Source organism: Helicoverpa zea, chromosome 9, assembly GCF_022581195.2.
Source record: "Helicoverpa zea isolate HzStark_Cry1AcR chromosome 9, ilHelZeax1.1, whole genome shotgun sequence".
Classification (NCBI taxonomy): domain Eukaryota; kingdom Metazoa; phylum Arthropoda; class Insecta; order Lepidoptera; family Noctuidae; genus Helicoverpa; species Helicoverpa zea.
In genome coordinates, this window is record NC_061460.1 from 5,020,582 (window position 1) to 5,040,966 (window position 20,385).

The window sequence follows — 20,385 nt, forward strand, 5'->3', positions numbered from 1 at the left end:
CTGCTGATTCCCGCTAATTATTAAAAGCCTATATTAGTATTTTAAGGTCACAAACTGCGTAAGTTAAAATGTCAATACCAATCTGTGTTTAATAATCTTAGCAAATTCGGATTTGTCTCACATAGCTTAATCTTATAGTCACCCTATTAGAAAGGGACAGACGGCCTCCGTACTAACTGTTTCACTCGGTTCGTTTTTTGGGCAAAAGTGCGCAGTCCTGTTTACTATTATTATGTCTATGACAATGGTCTATGATGATTAGACACCCTCTGTCATGTAGTTCCGGTAGTTCCCATCCGTTCATTTAATTAATAGAATGAACTGAACGAAATAACTGTCAGTCAGAGTCAGACAAAAACCTGCCTATATAGTCTGTGCAGACTGCAGACAAACAAAATTGTACAAAACATGGCGGAGAGTCTTGCGGAATGAGTTTATGTTTGACAAAAAAGTAAACACTGTTCATCTTTGTTGAAAAGTATTACTTGGTGTATTGCTTTTTACGAGTATGTAAAAACTACATAAGTTACAGAAAATACATCTTCCATTTTCAACACATAATGAGGTAAGTCCTACACCCTGTAAAAATCTTTCCCACGTTGCATTATTTATTGTTTCTGTTTATTTTGTGTATTTTATAACTTCTTTGTTAGGTAACATTGGAAAGAAAGATGTTTAAGCAACAAATATCGCCACGAACTGTGCATCCGTACCAAACGACGGTGGTGCCCCGAAGTGAACAGCAGTTCGCCTCGGCTGCACAACAAAGGGCGAAGTACCCGTGGGCGGAAGATATTAACACCCCAGTTTACCAAGTTCCTGGAACCGACAGCTCCACATCCGACAATGCCTATCAAGTATGTGCACCTGTACTTAACACTATACTCCAGCTGTTATTTTTTTTTTGTAAACAATAAATCTGTTTTCTCACTTGAACTTAAGTTACTATTACATTTCACATTGCTGTTGTGTACTTAAGTTATTATTATATTAAGCCAATTTCTGATTTACAAGTGTAAAAACTGAATAGTGGTATTATACATACTTATTTTTTTCTTCATTGTGTTTTTCAGATGCCTCATTACTATAATGGTACTGTTAGAGAATATGGGCCTCCATCCCCTGTATATCAGTCACCATACGGTGGTGGAACTTGGCGTAATTACAAGAATGTAGAGAAAGTTCCTACTCACCGTCTGCCAGCAGAAGCTTATTCATTTCCACAGTGTGCTTCTGCATTCTCCCTGCCACTGTGTGACGTGGAGCCCCATTCGCAGACTGCTAACAGATCACCAGTGCCACCGGTACCCTCCATAAGCCCCGAGGTACCCATTATAGGGGCTTGTGGTGGCCATTGCCCTGGATTTGAATATGTTTGCTATTATATTCTACAGGTGAGATACTTTAATTACCTTGTTAATTATAAAAAATAAATACAAAAATTATATTTATGCTTTTTACATTAGCAAAAATTGCAATTTTTCGTAACACATGTTTTGCACACTATTAATTTTAATTGTTCTCTTTCAGGTTATTTTTGTAGTAGGTATATTAACTGGAATATCTCTATGTATTGCTGGAATAGTATTGAGGCGTACAAATCGTAATGGAGATCTCGGAGTATTAGTATACATAGGTAAGTTAACAACAGTCTAGTCACCATACCTCTAAAGCTAAGCTCTAATTCCCTTGTCCAATTAATTTTGAAAATAACATACTATGTTGTTACATTAAATTAGTTAAAGCCTCTAATTTAGAAGCAAAAGTTAAAAAACAAGAAGCAGGGTTGCAACTACTCCTTAAGTAGTAAATTTGATCTCAACTTAACTTGACCTTGAGGTCCAACAAAGTTGATCAGCCCTGCTATATGTGGTGTGTTATTTATCCCAAAATCTTTGTCAACAGGATGCTTATCTTCTTGTGTTTGCGGCGTGTTGCTTGGCGTTCAATGCTGCGTTCGCCGCGAGATAAGACAAAGGAAACTGCGTGCCAATATGCATATACCAATGCAATCCATTCAGGTATGTTTTGAATGACTTATATAATATTTACTGGCATTTTGAGAATTGTACCATAAAATGAAATCATCTCCAAATAATATAATGGAGTCTGCCATTTAAAAAATTGATTAGCTGTTGTATGAACTGAAATAACAACCCACGTTATGATATGCTTCAGGAACCGCCTGCCCAAGCTTGCCCACTGTTGACGTCCACATTACCTCATAGTCAAGTATATAGGTAGGTATAGGTAGGTTCTAGCAAATACATTATTTTTTAGGATATTCTCAGCTGATTAACTAGGGAAACATTATAATGGAGGTAACCCATTGCTTTCGATCACCGCGCAGTGTTGTGACCACCGCGCCGTGACTGCTTAATACTGAAATGCTTTAATTCTAGAAATGAAATATCTGATCACAGTCAGAATAGATATTCTTCTCTCACTCATTGTCTTTTATTTATTTTCAGACCTACCGTAAATATATGTTCAGAAGAAGATGTGACCGGAGTTCCTTGGTGGCGTCGAAATAACAGAGACTGATTAGATTTAAGTTATATACACATGTGTATTTTTAATTATAATTTTGTTTACATAAGCATATACAAATAATACCATGATTGTTATTTTTACAATATAATGTAGTGAATTGATATAATCTTTCTTTTTTATTTATAAAAAGTATCCTGGAACCATCTCCTGTAACCAAAAACCATTTTGGTAGTTCAATACCCACAGTGGCAGTCATTTTACAAATGGATGGCCAGGATGGTGAAGGTTCTCATGAAAACTAAATCATAAAGTGCAAATCCGTGGTACTTCTTTCATACCGCTTACGAATTCCCTTGACTGTCTCATCTATCTCTTCATTATGTTATAGCGTCATCGCAATCTATCGAATGATAGTACTTATTTCTTGTCAATGAGACCACCATGTTCACGCCTCTATGAGTAATCACGTAACATAAACACACAACAATGCATACTAGAACCACTTCCTAATTAGGAAACCGGGTAAAAAATATTCCAGCGACTCCCGATGCTGATATAGGCATAATCCAATAAAACTAAAATATTGAAGTGTATAACTTTATTCAGGATTCTTCGAAACATTGACATTGATAAGTACATAATATATAATATTTCGGAAAATTACCTGCAAATAAAGATAGCCACGCAAGCAATGTCAATAAAGGCGGTCTTTCATATTTCTGTAATTATTTTATCAAACCATATTTATGATCGTTAAATAATTAACAACGCCTGTGTTGCATGCCTTTGCACAATTTAAAAACAATCCAATTAATCATTTGTTGGACATAAAGAAGCCGTTTTGCACGGTGAAAAATAAATACAAAAATGTTTTCTATTATAATATCAATAAAATTTTAACATAGAAAAAATAAGCAACAAAATAGATTCATTTAATTTATAAAATATGTATCAATCAGATTATTGTAAACGGAAATATGTTATTTATACATGGTTGGAGACATGAGCGTCTAGAAAAAAATAAGAAACAAATCATGTAAAGTGAAAAAAAAAATCTTGCTTCTTAACACTAAGTATTTCATAATACTTAAATCGATAGGTACTATAAACTTACAGGAATTGATTATTTAGCAGTGGTAAATAAGTGATGTAGTAATATTGCAAGTTCATGACAAAATTTACATATTTTTAAAGAGAGCTCAATATAAATTAATATCTTAATTTGTAAGAAATTAAACATTTTAAATGCTATGCATCCATCCTATTCGACAATGCATTTTAGGACAAACTTAACTTTCTAAGTACCTCACGGCCCACTCACTTAACTCTAAGGACGGTCAAAAAATAAATGGATTAAACAATAATAATCTAAGGGTGAGTTGCACCATTATAACGATAACCAGCCACGTACTCGCCACCCATTGGCAACGGTTAGGTTATCGCTAATATACTTAAATGGTGTAACCCACCGTAGAGTTATGATGACAATTATTTACTAGCTAGAGGCTGAAGATGTATGTGTCGATTTTGCGTTGCAGCTACTCGGTACTTTTACTTGAACATGATGTTCAACTCAAGGTCAATCCTATAAAAATGTTTTTATTCATTTAGAAGTAAATGTGGACATTTTTGTAGCTCTCGAAATACAACTCGCGATGATTTTTATGTATTTTACGACCTAAAATATTGGACATTAATTTTATAAACCGGCATATTTTATCGTTTGAGTCTACCTATTACTAAAATGTCTTTTATACATGTTGACCAATATAACCGCGAAATTCATAACACAATTCAGGGAAATATTCAGGTTCAAAAAGTAATATAAAATACGATTTTTATTCTACATTAAAGCCCTATATGCTACATGTTTATAAATTGCTTTTACATGATTTTAACACAGAAAATCTATTTGCCTTGTATAAAAATAATTTAACGTACCTACATTATTAACGTATTACGTAAGACAAATGCTGCCAATCTATTTGAGAAATATTGAGAACATTTAAATTTACAAAACTACTCTTACGATTCCGAACAGTAATTATCCAGTTAATAGTAAGGTATTTTTGCGGTCTAGATGAGGTGTGAAAATAATCCTTGAGGACGTCCGCCGTAGCAAAGACATTTCTAATACAATATCTATGACATATAAATACTAAAACAGAATTATACAATATTTTTCTGAAAAAAAATAATACTTATTTTGAGATTTCTTAAATCCTGCTCGAATATATTTTTAATCTTTAATACTTTGGACTTTCAAATTGTTATATTTGATACCTTAAAATGTATTTATCAATACATTGTCTCATCATTAATCTTACTTTGATAAATCTGGACAGTAATTTGGCCTCTTGTCATTTATTAATTATATCATAAAAATAAGGGCGAATTTTATCAAGCTTGATACAATATTGCAAAAAAAAAATACGGTAGGTCTAATAATGTTGGGTGTCTGATGATATAAACGGTAGCTGCGCTTAAATGCATATGATTATAATGTGAGATTATATTCAATCTGGACACTTTAAAGAATACTTCGTAAACACATCTTAAATATTAAAGTGACCTCATAAATAAAAATACACATTTACATACATACATTGTATGTAAGTAATGGTAAAAACATTAGTTTGCAATGTTCCCAAGTCTTATTCTCTAAGGTCAGGGTTTAGGGTCGTCTTACAATACGTATTATAAGTAAATTGTCATGCTTATTAACCGTTGCATCATAAAGACAAGTTAACATTACAAAAAATATTTCTTAAGGATTACATTCCGCTTAATAATTAAATACTATCGCGATAGTATGATAAGTCGAATTAAAATATCAAAATTATCCAAATGTGAATACAGTGCACCATAAAATAATATAAACTTAGATACCACACAAACAAGCACACGTTATTTTCGAATAACAGAAATAATTATTCGCTAAAGTGTTTTATTGTAAAGTACTTCTTTACTTTGTACCAAAATGCAACCTTAAGATAACATGGATTATGGACACGAAACAGAGCGGCGTTAAAGATTCATTACTGTATTCGGATTAGGTACATTAAACATTGCGATGAAATATCATAAAAATAAATTCTATGTTACTTATGCTTAGCTAAGAACTTGTAACGCATCTCTAACACCGTTCATTACACAATTAGGGGGACATTAGGACTAGCCTAAGCTCGTAATAATAATCTCGTATATAATAAAAAATATTCGTATTTACGCGACTGATGGCCTGCCATCCAGCATCTTATCGCTCTCCTCTGCACTGCTCAGGCTGGAAACAATAAACAACGTAGTTACAATAGCGTACAAGTTGAACAAATCGCTTAGTCTCACACGAGTTAGGTATGTTTCCAGAACAAATACGTCGGTGTGATCAGTCTCGTTACACCCTAGGAATCGTGAGGTAAACAAGCGAAGACAATGGCGCGAACTTTAACATCGGCCCGCGACGCAACACGGCGCCGATCGGTAACAATAGACAGGCGAACGTGCTGATATAATTTTAGTAAACATCTTATTAAGTTCACATGCAAATTAGTGTCTTTTTGCAGTAGAAGTCACTTCAGTAATAAATAGCTCAATTTGCTGTATATTTTACTGTAATGGAGAAACGTAGGCGTAAATCTCATAAACAAACTAAACTAGTTTTGTCGTGTTTATTCAGTAGTTTGGATTTAGACCAGTATGTGACTGACCGAGTTGATGAGTCACCATTTTGAAATACATAATTGCATTTTAGATCCTACGCAATACACAGTTATACTGACAAAAGAAATCCGCTGCTGTTATAACAATAAGCTGGTAGTCATTATTGTTGCATTAGCATCACGACCCTAACAAGCCCGCTAACTACCGTTAAGGGGTGACTCAATGTGATTCACCTTTAGATTCGAATACTTTCAACAGTTGCAACATCTTATTGTTTTATTGAAAATGTATTGTTTAAACGTTCTTTATAGAGAAGTTAACCTTCTCAGCCAGTTTAATTCAGATTGGCACTAATGCGGCTGCCCAATAGTAAAACTATAAATACATCTTGATGAGTGTCACGCGAAACGAGGAGATTAGCACAGAGCGTATGTAGCGACGTGGCGCCATCGTTTGCTAATGAATAACATGCGAAGATATGTTGCCAAAACATACAACGTGCCATCAAACTCAACATTCATTTGGAAGACATATGAAGAGAAAATCCAACTAAGGCCGAAGTTCAGCGACAACATAAATTTTAACAGTTTTCTTAAAACAACTGTTTACTATGACACCAGACATCAGAAAGGCTTGAGTCAATACATCATTCTTGCAATCGTCTAAAGCTAAACCCCAGTTCTATTCCAATTACGCGAACAAGACGGCATCATCGATCTGAAATTGCTCACCAGTCTTTGTTGTCCATTAGATTGCGCATCTCGTCATCAGGCGCGGGAGGTGCGTCACGGACCGGCGCGTACTGCGCAGCCACCAGGGGATCCGTCGAAGGGTTGAGAGCCGTCAGTGCAGCGGCACCACTCGTCGGTGCTTCCTTGCCATTGCCCCATCTCGACGAATATTGCCATATGCCCAATACTGCAAAAATATTATAACATTTTTACTTATATGTGTACATCTGTGCTAATATAGAATAAAGAGGAAACATGTTTTTGTTCTAAAAATGCTCCGAAACAGTTCAATTCTTCACCGTTGGAAAGCCAGACTATTCCCAATTCCCGAGTAACGTAGGCTAATGGCTATATTTTTTCCGGATACGGGAAGAAGAACGCAGGTGAAACAGCGGGAAAACAACAAGTCTGAAATAATATTGTTTCATCTCCGAAGAACTCGCTTCAAGTAGGCACAAAGATATTCAATTGAAATCATGAAGCTACATAAGCAGTCACCTTGAATTCGCTACGTCCATAATTGTCACATGGTGCGGAATGTATCTAATATTAGAAATACAAAGGGCTTTTTGTTCAGAGCAACAGTGGAGAACATTATTATTATGTTTCCTGCGAAAACATAGTAAAACCTATTTTATGCAACTTAAATATCAACAGAGATTGGTTGTGCAATAGCCGTTTTTGGACTATGACATCAGAGGTAGCCAAGTTAAACGAGTTTAGAATACATTCGAATATATTCATTAACAATTTTAATACCTTGTGTCGTCAGAAGTCATTACATATCATTTCCTATGCAAAGGTTACATCCAAAAAGTTAGACTGAGGTTGTTAAATATTGAAATATCATTAAAGCCTGAGTTTTATTATTTTCTTACAGTCATGTGGTATCTTTTGCCGCCCCTTCATTGCAAGAAGGAAAATGAAATTACCAAGGTAGTACATACTAAGGAAATCTAGAGATAGGTATGTATGCAGTTGTTGGACTATACGAGGAATTGCATTTCAGCATCTCTTTAGGATCATAATATTCATTATCTGATACGGATCACGTGCAGGACAGTAGGATCTTATACTTACCTATATTTTTAACTTAGCTAGAAAAATAAACACCTGGTAGGTGTGTGGGCCATCATTCTTTAAATGCAACTTATCATGACCTTATCTATTCTTACGTAAAGGTCAGCTGAGGCTTGGCCAGGCTGGAATATGTGGCGCAGAAAATATGTATATAGTTTATTCAAAGTTATTCTCCGAATGCAGAAAATAAGGGTATTTTGAGGACAATTTCAAGGTAAACTTTATTTTCTTCTGATCTTATATCATCTCATCTCTAAAACGTACAGCCGTCGATAAATAAATTCAAATTCAGTCAGTAATATGATATGTTACTTTGATGTCCATATTTGAGTCTGAATTGGCTACGCCAATAACTGCAGTTGATAAAATATTAACTGCAGAGTTATCTCCACTCGTAATCTTTATTGGAGGTACATCTGATAAGTAATTGGAGCCCCTATATCGAAACAAAACTGATAGATGGCCACGTAACAAGTAAGGCAAATTATCTCAACACAAAAGAAATTCTTTGAAATGCATTTGTAATGAGTGGGCCTAATGACTGGTAATGTGTCCCCTCATTATTTCATGTAGCGGAAATGTCGAACGAATACCTAATAATAGAATGACCTAATTCTTGGTACTAGTTTTGGGAAAATACAAATATCCCTTAGTTTCGTTTTCCTTGTCAATAATGCCACTGAGATAATCGAGTCAGGTAATTTTGGAAACAAATTGTTCAGGGATGTTTCTTCCCTGGAACCAAGTGCAATCCAGTTGCGCCGTGATTAGAAACTTGTCCAACAACACTAGCATGTTTTAGATTTATCTAAGGCGGTTCGTAAGCCTCAGCTAGTAAACTAAAGGATATAGTATTATACTCACAGCCGGCCACCATTCCTAAGCATATTAAGACGCTGCCTGCAACCAGTTCGCCGACGCCATTTTCGAAGCTGTGAGGGTCCGGTTCAGAGGCGTTGGAGAATTTCACACCTCCTACTATGATCAGCACCAAACCTGGTAATAGATAAATAACATTAATTAAGATTATGAAAGAACGATGGGAACCCTTAATTCTTTTATTAATTTAAACATAACTAAGGATCATTTTCAACAATGTTCGCGTATAGCTGTAATACAAAAATCTTATTGGAAGCGTTGAAAGCTCCATTGACAGATATTAGATTAGAGATCTGGCTTAATTACTATTCCAGAATTTTAGAGCAAGCTTGTTCAACGTTTCAACGTTTTACCGATGAAGGGTTTTTTTCTTTAAAGGCGTATATAGACATAATGAATACAGTCATTTGACCATCAGACTTCCTTATTTATTGGCATTTATTACCATACCACTAATATTTAGCCAAATAAAACTACGCTCTTGGCATCTTAAATGAGTAAATAAGAATATTGATTTTGGCTTGATTATATTATTAGTTAATAAATAAACATGTATGTATGAGCAAAGAAATGTAGGTGATGGTCGCAACGGACAGCCTTTATAAATAAAAGCACAAAACGAAGATGAAGAATCACATAAAATGCTTTTTAGTAGACGTGTTTGGCATGCATTGATAAAATTCAGTTGAGGTCTATGTACATGTCCACATAATTTACTATGTGTTTTCTCTATGCTGCATTGGCAAATGAGATTAAAAATCAGTTAAAAAATATTATGTTTTCGCGTGACCACGAATGATGGTCATAAGTACTAGAAAGGGCAAGCTAAGATTTAGTCGTGATAGGGTCACCCGTATGGCCATAAGCGTTAGATGTTCGATTGGCATTTGTTCAGCTAAGCATAGACCATACCGGATTTCCTTTCTTTGTATGATTATTATATAATACGTAATACATTTCTTTATATTAAAGTATCCTATTGTCATCAGATTAGTTACGTTTTTTTAAAGTTTATTTTATGAACTTAAGAAGTGGCTGTCCTTATTGGCTCTGAATCACATTTCAAAGTATATGATTGTCCCTACCTCTACAGTATAATATTTTTTTGCTGTTCGGCTAAGCGGAATTGACGCAAATTATTTATCGACACACCTGCATCACGCTCATGTAACCAGTTTTATATAACGAGACTCAATCAAATCACCAGGTCAATGTACTTGTGATATGAGTACATACAATGAATCACTGTATTGTACATACTCTATGCTAATTGCAACTGGCAGAGATAAGTAGGAATGTTTATTTATATGCGGCATTGTATTCTGGGGCATTCTATATCCGTTTTTACCTATCGTGATATTTTGCACAATCGAATGGCTTTATTGTATAATCGCGGAAGAAAACCGCTAACCATCCGCAAATTTTGTTCATACAATGTCCTCATTTATACTAGATCTAACTGAGATACAACATGACAACAGATACATGTGAGTAAGTATAGGAATCGATAGACGAAACCGACACAGATAGGAATATCAACGACCGCATCTCGTGGCTGCAACCGCACCTGGGACTTGCGCAAAACGAGAAACACGAGACCTACTATAATACCAGTCTTGGCAATAATGTACACTGAACCACAAAATAACGCAAGCCTCATATACCTTCGTGCAACACAACTCAGATATTATTATGGAGATGTAACTCAGAACTTTTCTTTGAACTGGGGTTTCTTGTATACAGACTCTTCAATGTTAGGAAGGACCTCATTAGATCATTTCAGAGAATTCAGGGACAATTGACTTTAATCTGTAGATAGAACCTTTAGACATCCAACAATTCATTGTAGTTTTTATATATTTTTTGAATTTATCATGTGCATGTGCAACTGTATTTGAAATCGATTAAAACATTATACAACAGGTACACTCATAAAACATGTGGATTAGTTACGGCCCGCTGCTGATAAAATGTTTTAAACATAAGGCCAGTGCCAGTAATTTAAGTATAATTCAGCTATGTTAAAATGATAATGATATTAAAATATCGCATAAGGAACCGATTCACCTTGACAAGTCTGTTCACCGGACGTAAACCATTTACTTGTATGAAGTTAATCATAGGCCTGATGACAGACTCGTTTCAATCTCAACTAGTCTTGGTCTAAAGAGCTAAATGAAAATCCGTACAAATGTCGTGAATCTTGATTGCTTGAACATAATTTAATTTGGTATATCCAATTATTCAGACAATTAATTTGCTGTTGATTATTAAGAACCTGCTGATTTTCTTGTAAACCATAACGAAATGTGGAAATATTCTTAATATTATGAGGCATGAATCGATTAACTGTTTTCGCCAATGACTCAACGGCGCCCTTTTTTGGGTTTTCCCAATGTCCTTATTTAAGGAAACTACGAAAGATTCTCTTATCATTTACTTCTTTGAAATAGTTGGTTGGTACCACGTTGTGGTTTACTAGAGTAAAATGTTACGGCTAGGTCATGTTGCGAATTAGACTATAACATCAGATTAAACAGTGACAAGGCAAGGTTATAATTTATAGAACAATTTGCAGAATCGTGTTATTGAAAACTTGCTTAGGTAGTATTTTCAGGGAAACCGATGGATTTTTCCTTACAATAAATTACATTAAAGGTTATCGTGTGAGATTCCTTTAGTTTCCATTCCATAACTGCTCCGGATTAACCAAAACGCAGACCCCAGGAGAAAATAGTTTACAAAATGAAGCTAGGTGGTAATTTGCGCCTATGGGTCATATAATATAGGCTACTTTGTAATACATTGGAAATTGGCCAAATTAAATTTCATTTCCTTTGTTAATAATGCAGTTCCTGTAATTATGGTAATTAGTATCATTAAATTAAACTGGTACATTCACCATTTCATGGGACAATGTGCATATTGCAAAATGCGATGTAAGAGAAAATACTGTCTGGGTATTTACTTATTAAAGCTCAATCTCCTTAGTCGTTGCTTTGTTTATTTAAACTTTAGCATACTTAAAGGTCGACGACTTTAGCTTTTACTGCAAAACTTTACCTTTATAAGGTACCGAAGCTCATGTGGGCTTTGGACGAGCAAAATCGAGAGCAAGTTTACATTATAATAGAAAGAGAAACTTGTTGTTGCCTATGCCTGCTAATTTTCATGGACATGATTATGAATACGATTTATGATACAAATAACGTGGAGACTATTAACAATTACATTTTCTGAGCAATTTATCTGAAACAAAAACAATATTTCCTCTACTACCAAAAAAATGAAGAGATAAAGCGTCTATAAGAAAATTTTAGATTGTTTAATATTTAGCAGCGAATGGCTTGACAAAACTATGATGTAAGTCTATTAGTAAAGTTATGTCATTAAGTGTTTTACAGGTAGTGCACGTGCACAACGTATTTATAAAACACAAAGTATTTTTTTTTTACTGATACCGGGTCTTTATAGTTTTTAAACAATTAATAGAACTGAGAATAAAAATATGTGTAGTTTCAAATGCTTGATGGGGTTAAAAAACAAGGTGGTAATTCATTTGATAGATAGATCTATCGAACGAAATATATGGGTGCATACATATAAGTATGTATAAAGGTCTCAAATGATGTAAATTATATCTTTACTACTGGTTTGTTTTGAATTATTCTGAATCAAGTAAGCGGTTTGTTGCTGGCGTGGGACGACATCCTACGGAAATAAACAGGTGGATTGTGGTGAACGGTCAAGCTGTACATATTATATTGGTACTAAACATTGTAAATAAGGGAATCGAAGGTTCCAATTGTTGTATAAAATGACGAGATTAAGAAACAGCTTGTATCATATACCGACATACATAAGTCTTATTAAATTTGATAGCAATCTGAAGTTAAATGAACTTGAGGATGCAAAAAAACACAGGCATGACGTAACCGTGCTCTTATTCTATTAGATACAGAACTGTCGGACACGAATCGAAGCGTTTTAAAACTGGTTTCGATCGAGGTTCTACGTCGCCCGGAGTGTTGCGAAAATGGGCCACTGCAGCGGAAGGAGTAGGTTAAGGCAGTGGGCAGCTTGCACATTAGTGATTCATTAGCACTCGACGGCTTTCACCCGCTATGGAACTAGAACAATACACACCCGCGCAGTAATCCGTAGCTACTTAGAAACAATTTCATATTCCATTTGCATTGTCTACCATACCCACTGACACAATCCAGTTTTTGTCGCCACAACGGTTTATGCTCAATCCTCAAATGAGACCTACGCAACATAATGGTTCTAAAGGCTCTATTGTGATTTCTAAAACAACATCACGCATATATTGACCGAAAAGGAAGGCAGAGGGCCGAGGGGTACTATTTAAAATCGAAACGCCGGTGAAGATACTCCCATAATTATGGTAATCTTATTGCTAGGAACCAGTCGAAATTTCCCCATGGAGTACCCCAATTTGGAATACTCACAGTCCTCGTGCCGCGATTCGATATACCAGCGAAGTTTATGAGATTCACAAGATTGTATTTGAAATAGCTGCTGTTTGGATAATAACAAGAATATCTGACTAAGAATAATTTTACTACCTGGCAACTACCTGTTAACATTGAAGCTTGAAATCTATTAAAAATTTTATTGTTAGATCTTGAATGTTGGTGTGTTACGACAACGGGTCTCGTATTCGCCCACGGGCGAGGAAAGCCATTACTATCCTCCGCTTCACGTTTAAGTTACGAGAGCTGTGGAGTCATTCGATGGCCAAAACTCTCGATTCGTCGCTTCTTACAAAAGCCTTTTTTGTCGTTTAGCTTTTTACGCAATTTCTTCATACGTCCCACAGCGTTTTGATAATGATAGAAAGGAATTTTAGTGAAAATGTTTTGATAAAAAATATAGTCAAAGTGTTGTATGTACGATTTTTTATAAAACCAAATGCTGTTTGCAGGCGAAAGGTTTAAGAGATCTTTTGGTCAACAGGGAGAGACGTATTTATACGTCACTCACACAACACTATTTCCTGGATATAATAGAAAACCACTTCTGCAGTTGATTTCTATTATGTCCAGGAACAAGGAACTTTAACCTTTCTTCGATCACAGCTTTTACAAAAGCACGGCACTTGCTTTCTTCTCAAAATTTTACCCTTACGAGAGGCTGCTGATGTCCATTTTTATCTTTACTTTTATCAGACAGAATCGTTTGGTACATTCTCTTGACCATGTACGTGTGTGGCGTGTTCAAGGACCAAAGTGGAAGTGAATAAAGCACCTATTACGGAAACGTCATGGCAGTCGAGCCTCAGTGGAGTTTGTCGACCTTCGTTTGCAATGCCTGTTCCATTAAACAACATAGACATCGAATTCTACTAGATCTGCAGTTTTTATATAACGTTTATGTAATGAATAAACAATATGGTGTTAATTAGTGGAATAATGTATGCTGGGTGTTTAGAACTTACGTTTTTCTCAAAGTTTGTGTTTCTGTCAATAAAAAACAAATAGAGATGATAACGTCCTCTTGCACGATAACAATTTAAGTTTTTTTAAAGCTTTCTAAAAGCCCGCTCACAAATTGCCTCGTTCACGCAATCGTAAAAGCTTCATCACACTTACCAATCACAGCAATTACCTACTACATACAGTGTGACTGCTCTTACAGACGAAAAAAAAAAGGTTCAAAGTGCTGTCTATATTTTCGCTTTCTATGGTTCGTCGTGATCAGATCACGGCGCACGCAGCCACCGGATGAGTCACCGTCACCGGCGACCGGCGCAAGCGCCGCGCACACCGGACACCCGATACCTTTTACGACTACCACCGCTCATTGCGTATGTGTACTCTACGCAATCGATGCTTATCTAGGGACACGGTATCGAAGCAAAAGTATCGATACCGTACTCATGAGTAGAATCGATAACAAAGTATCGTACTCATTAAAGTATCGAAACAAAAGTATCGATACTTCAAGGTATCGAGTACTTTTTAGGTCAAAATTTGCTAGGTCAATATCAGTCAGTAAATAATGTCAGTTTTACTTCAGTTCAGCAGGACATAAAAAACAAATGGTATTGGTACACAAATTTAATAGAATAATAGAAAAATGGAAAATGGAATGAATGAAACAAATCGAAAATGTTGCAAAAGGAAACAATATTAAGTTATTTGAGGTATGCTAAAAACTAGCAGTGTCCCACAGTTTCACCCGCGTAGTAGATTAAAGATCCCATTCCTCCTCCGTAGTCACTTAAAAATAGAAGTTTGTTGAGCCTTTTGGTTTCGAATTTTTGTGATGGTACTTCGTGCTTCAGAAAATAATCGTTCTGAAGGTACTGACGTCGCAGGGATTGATATATATATTCATTCTCGTGCCAATTTATATAATTTTGGGAATACTACTTTCATATCTTCCCATTGTTTTAAGGGATCTACTGAAAGTGGCGAAACCTGTGCCGATAAGTAGTAGCTTAATTCATCCTTAAATTTCAGGCTGTGATGAAGATGAAGAACTTGCTTTATTATTTTGTTTTTTAGTGTGTGCCAACTTCTTATGGTGGCTCCAGAAATCAAATGTCGTTTCTTTTTTTAAGACGAATGTCTTAAAAAGTTTTCAACGAGTGAGCTAGAAAGCGCAGTTAAATTAAATTCTTCATTCGATACGATACCTGGGAAAAAGTACTTATTGAGTAAAAGTATCGAATGCAAAGTATCGAGTACAAAAGTATCGGTATCGAACTGGAATGTACTCGATACCACAAAGCATCGATACTTTTTTCGTGTCCCTATGCTTATCGATGCTACTCGTGCACCCGTAGCGTGCGCCACCAGATAAAAAATACCCCTCCCTCACACGAAGCTCAATAATAGTATTAACAGCCCCGATGAGGCCGTTTAAGATGCAGCAGCACGATTGTGAGAAATTATTTTTGTAATCGATTGAAGATAGCGCAATTAGATTGTAATTAAAATTAATTAGTTCGTGTTTATCTTTTAATTGTTTAACGTTTTAGGTACCTACTACAGTTTTTTTAATGTAACTGTAAGATTTAAAACAAAACAAATTATGTACATTTAGGTAGTGCAATTACTCAGAGGGGCGATTACCAGTTACCACCTGGCAACCGTTGATATTATAGAAAACCAGTTTTGGCAAAATTACGTCATAAGATTTAAATGGTACAGGCAAATGAGTAAAAACGTTTTTTTACTCGTGTGGTATCACAGGTCGACGGCTTACGTCTTATAGGTTCATACATGTGAAGGACATAGGATTAGGAGTTCGGGAAACTGGGAAGGAGGTAATATTACCACACGTTACGGTAATTGCGCCACGCCTTACCATAACAGATAAATTTAATCGCTATTCAAGGTTCATCCAAAGAATACTAATCGTGAAACCGTATAGTTCTGCACCTTTATCTGCGTATCGAATCCTCGTATGGCTACATGCGCCTTTTGTGAACTACGTACTGTTATAATACGGAAATTGTCCGTCAGTCATAATAGCACGGAGGAAATAAAATCTGTTGTAGTAATAGTGGCCGTGGTAATACATAATGATTCAGTACGTGAGTACAATATGGGTACTCAAGTAGGTACATAGTAGGGAATAGTTACGGCTCTCGAATAAATAAGTAAGGAGGCACGGAAATGGAATTGGTTATGACCGGTAATAATTTACTACAAGTGAGAATAAAAGGCCGTCATTCATTTCAGCAATACAGTATTGTCGTAATTATTGACGACGAACACGAACATTTATTATAACTAGCTGATAAATGCGTGTCCCTAGGAACTATTGCACGCATCTGGATAAATGGGTCATTGAACACTTAAATGGAACAGTAGTATCTGTGCCAGTAGTTCCTGAGATTAAAGTAACTCTTTCTGTTTGTCTATTGCTCTTTCATGCGATAAGTACGGAACAAAATGAAATTAAAGTTGTTGCACAGATAATCTAGACTAGAGCCTGGGAAACAACTAGCCTAATTTTATCAGGAAGGTTGAATGAAGAACTTCCTTTGGAGCACTGGTGGACAGATCCCGGGAACAGCTAATAATAAAATAAAGCGATATTTTGCCACTCAACTGAGTGATGACTGGCCTACTTTATTATGAGCACTGAATTATTGAATTGAATCAAACAAGATTGGGAGCAATGAATAAAGTATGAAGGTACCAAATAATTCATGGCTATATTGATTCATATCTAATTAACAATCAGTAGTAAACAGATGTAAAATGTTAAAGTATTTAAATTACATCTGCCATAAACATATTTAACAAATAAAACAAAGTAGACACAAACTAGACAGTTCTTCTAGTCTATAACGCATGACAATAATGATTGCATGATTAATCACACAAGACATCTGTTAGTTTACTTTTAAAACATAAATAATATTGGCTTCAATATGTAGCTATTAACACTTTGTGGCTTTGTATGACATAATAAACAGTCCACATAAATTATTGCAGTTAAAATGTAACTATGAATAGGTAGGTATGTGATATTTAGTGTAAACCCACATTTGTACTAATGCTTATTGAATGTATTCTGATAAAACTTTGCAGTACATTGGAATAAACATAAGCTACTGTTTATAAAGATTATGGAAGTATTCCACTCAGAATGTGGGTGATTACGCTGATGGACACTAATATATCATAAAGTTGGATTATGAGAACTTGATGAATGCACGTTGCATTCAGGGATTCCTGAAGTAATTTTCCGATATTTTGATAGAAAGTGCTGAAAAAGTTTTTTCTTAAAAAATTAAACATCAAAAAGTTTTCGATATAATTTAATTGTACTGCTTGTTATTTAGATACATAAGTGGTTTACTAGGTCTCTAGTCGCTTATTCACAAAAGGTTTCATTGGATAATCATTTAGACAAAAAAGATTGATACTGTAGCTTGTAGATTAATAACTGCACTCTACATTAACATATTTATTGATATGGACATCAATTAAAAAATATATAGATTGGATAAACAAGCAAAACTAATTATTTCTTTAATCTTATCTTACTTTAAAGAATTATTTATAACTGGAAACTTATTAGAATTTTTCAAAATTACTAAGAATTCGCCTGAAGTATTAATGAATTAGAATTTCAATGATTATTAGAAATTGAATATTGAAAATATTCTCGGAATACTTAAGGAAATTATGAGAACAATAGTATTTTGAATTGATAATAGTGGATATATAAATAAACTTAATTAATGAAAACCAAATATCGTCACGAATTTTATGAAATGCGCTTGGGTTGTTGCAGTTTTATGCAATCGTTGACGACTGCTTACGTTTATTTTACAAAATATAAGCTTGTGTGCAACAAAATAATTATCTCCAGTAGTAGAGGATTTATACATACCGATAATAAATAGCGTGCTGCCCGCCAAACATAATCCAACTCGCATGCATACGGCTCGGTTCCAACTAGAAGCCATACGCCGAGAGAAGTAGCTGATGGGACAGTTCCATCGCTGATCCGTAGGTTGCTGTTCATAGGTCACTGTGGTAGGCTGATAAACTGCACTCGTAGGCATTTTGAAAGCAATATTATCACCACGCAAACAAAGATTTCGGTAATAAAATAACTAAAAGCACTTCACAGGACTATGCGCAGATCAAGCAAGTAAACACAACTGACAACAGACTACTAGCAGCGCTACAGAGTAGCGTGATGCATTCGTGAGCAACATCGAGCTTAGAATTCTTAGAATTCTAAGGAGACGCCGTTTTGATATTGACGTATCTATAGTTATATAAATATGAAACAAACTATGCAACATAGTTCTGTCCCACTCTTTCTAAGCAGATAAGTGTATTTGAAAACAGGGACAACAATATTTTTGTGATTGCGTAAAATGGTGACATTTACTTTTGAAATCCTTCTGCGTGCCATATCTGGCCATATATGTCATGGTAGTTGTGCTGTCAAATAGGTGCTCTTCGTGACTTATTTTTGCTATTTTATAGAATATCACTCGTGTTTACTTTTAAGACTTTACTATTTCAATAGTGAAATAATCAACGAATATGCCTATGTGTTGTATTGTGAAGTGTGGTGCTAGGAAGCACCAAAATCAAGCTGGATTGTCTTTACACAGGTTAGGAACCTATTTTTGCTAGAAACTACATAAAATAATTCACATTTTATAAAAAATATGTTACGGGAACATGAATTGATGGTGAAAGTACTTATATTTTGGTTTATTTCTGTATAAAAACCTATATTTAGAAATAAATGTTGTTTACAATAACATGTTATATTGGCATAGTGCTGTGCAGTTGTCATAATAGTATCGATATAATATCCACTTAATAAGTCTGCTTTTACAAATTTTAACATCAGAACTTACTGTCCCTAAGACACTGAGCCCTCAGAGTTGTGTATTATTTTCAACAAAACATCAGTTAAAAACATTTTGATTAAAAAGGCGTATTATAAAATTCAGGATTTTAAAGACATATTTTATTGAAAATAATATGTTTTGCCTTTTTATTTTCACATGATGCTTCTACGGCGACCACGGGCACGGCAGTGCTTCCGCACAGACGAGCAAATCGGAATGCAAGTTGCAATGTTTGCTTGAGAACTTAGTTACCGAGTATAGATTTCGAATTGTATAAATATTTTTTTCTTAGCACTAAAATTGTTTTGTACAATCGATTAATACATAATTAGCTCCATTTGCATTATATAACTTTCTTATGAATAGCTTGAAAACGATTTTAAATTATTTTTTTTTTTTTAAGAGAGTATCCTTATGGCGTTTCTTGCGGATTCTTCTTCATAGGACCGAATCTTTGGCACCCTGCAACTAGTCTGACGTGAAAGAACTTTCATAGGGCTATTTGAAATAATAAATAATTACTTTGCCTGTTTATTTTTTTTTTTCAAAGGTATCACCCTACTGAAATGACTCCTCCCATTTGGTTGATGTTGTTGAGGTTATTAGTATCAGTGAAGTTAATGTGATAGTTAGTTCTATGACGAAGAGATTATTTATACTCGGTTATTTTTATGCACCCAGTAAGACTCGTACATACTTCTAACTAGAATACAATATCGATATTTGTTGAATCCGGTAGCGGTACAACCCTAGTAATGGCAGCCATTTTAGTTACGACTGCAGACTGACAGTAGGTGTGCACGTTTTTTTCGTGACATTTCCTGTCCCTTTATTTATATGTCAATGGTGAGCAACGATTTATTTATCTGCACAGACTAATAAGAGTGGTTTATCATGGGTTTATCTGAATTAGTGCTGTGTTTTATATTTGTTGTTAACAGAAGAGAAAAGTCGTTGATATTCAGGAAATTGCATTTGAAAATTTAATAATTGAAAAAGATTTGTACAAATCAATATATAATTCGTATATGTAAACGTATTTTTTATATATCAAACATATATTCTCGTTTGACTAACTGAATGAAAGTTTTGTTCCATTCATTCGTTCACAGATAATAAAATAAATGGACTTGCAAGAGCTTCACGGATGTTCGACGGTAAATCCATTCTTGATAA

At 34.9% G+C, this 20,385-nt stretch overlaps 2 protein-coding genes across 2 annotated transcripts; one reads left to right on the top strand and one right to left on the bottom strand.

The window, feature by feature from the left end:
- Positions 1 to 367: 367 nt before the first annotated feature.
- LOC124633111 lies at positions 368 to 2,659 on the top strand. Its single transcript, XM_047168208.1, has 7 exons — positions 368 to 565; positions 654 to 857; positions 1,074 to 1,394; positions 1,531 to 1,636; positions 1,906 to 2,021; positions 2,179 to 2,240; positions 2,472 to 2,659. Exons 2-7 carry the CDS (start codon positions 672 to 674, stop codon positions 2,542 to 2,544), a joined length of 864 nt encoding a protein of 287 aa, XP_047024164.1. The 5' UTR covers positions 368 to 565; positions 654 to 671; the 3' UTR covers positions 2,545 to 2,659.
- Positions 2,660 to 3,076: 417 nt separating this feature from the next.
- Positions 3,077 to 18,522, bottom strand: LOC124633112. Its single transcript, XM_047168209.1, has 4 exons — positions 18,225 to 18,522; positions 8,829 to 8,960; positions 6,885 to 7,071; positions 3,077 to 5,776 (listed from the first exon to the last, which is right to left on the bottom strand). Exons 1-4 carry the CDS (start codon positions 18,397 to 18,399, stop codon positions 5,719 to 5,721), a joined length of 552 nt encoding a protein of 183 aa, XP_047024165.1. The 5' UTR covers positions 18,400 to 18,522; the 3' UTR covers positions 3,077 to 5,718.
- Positions 18,523 to 20,385: the final 1,863 nt, after the last annotated feature.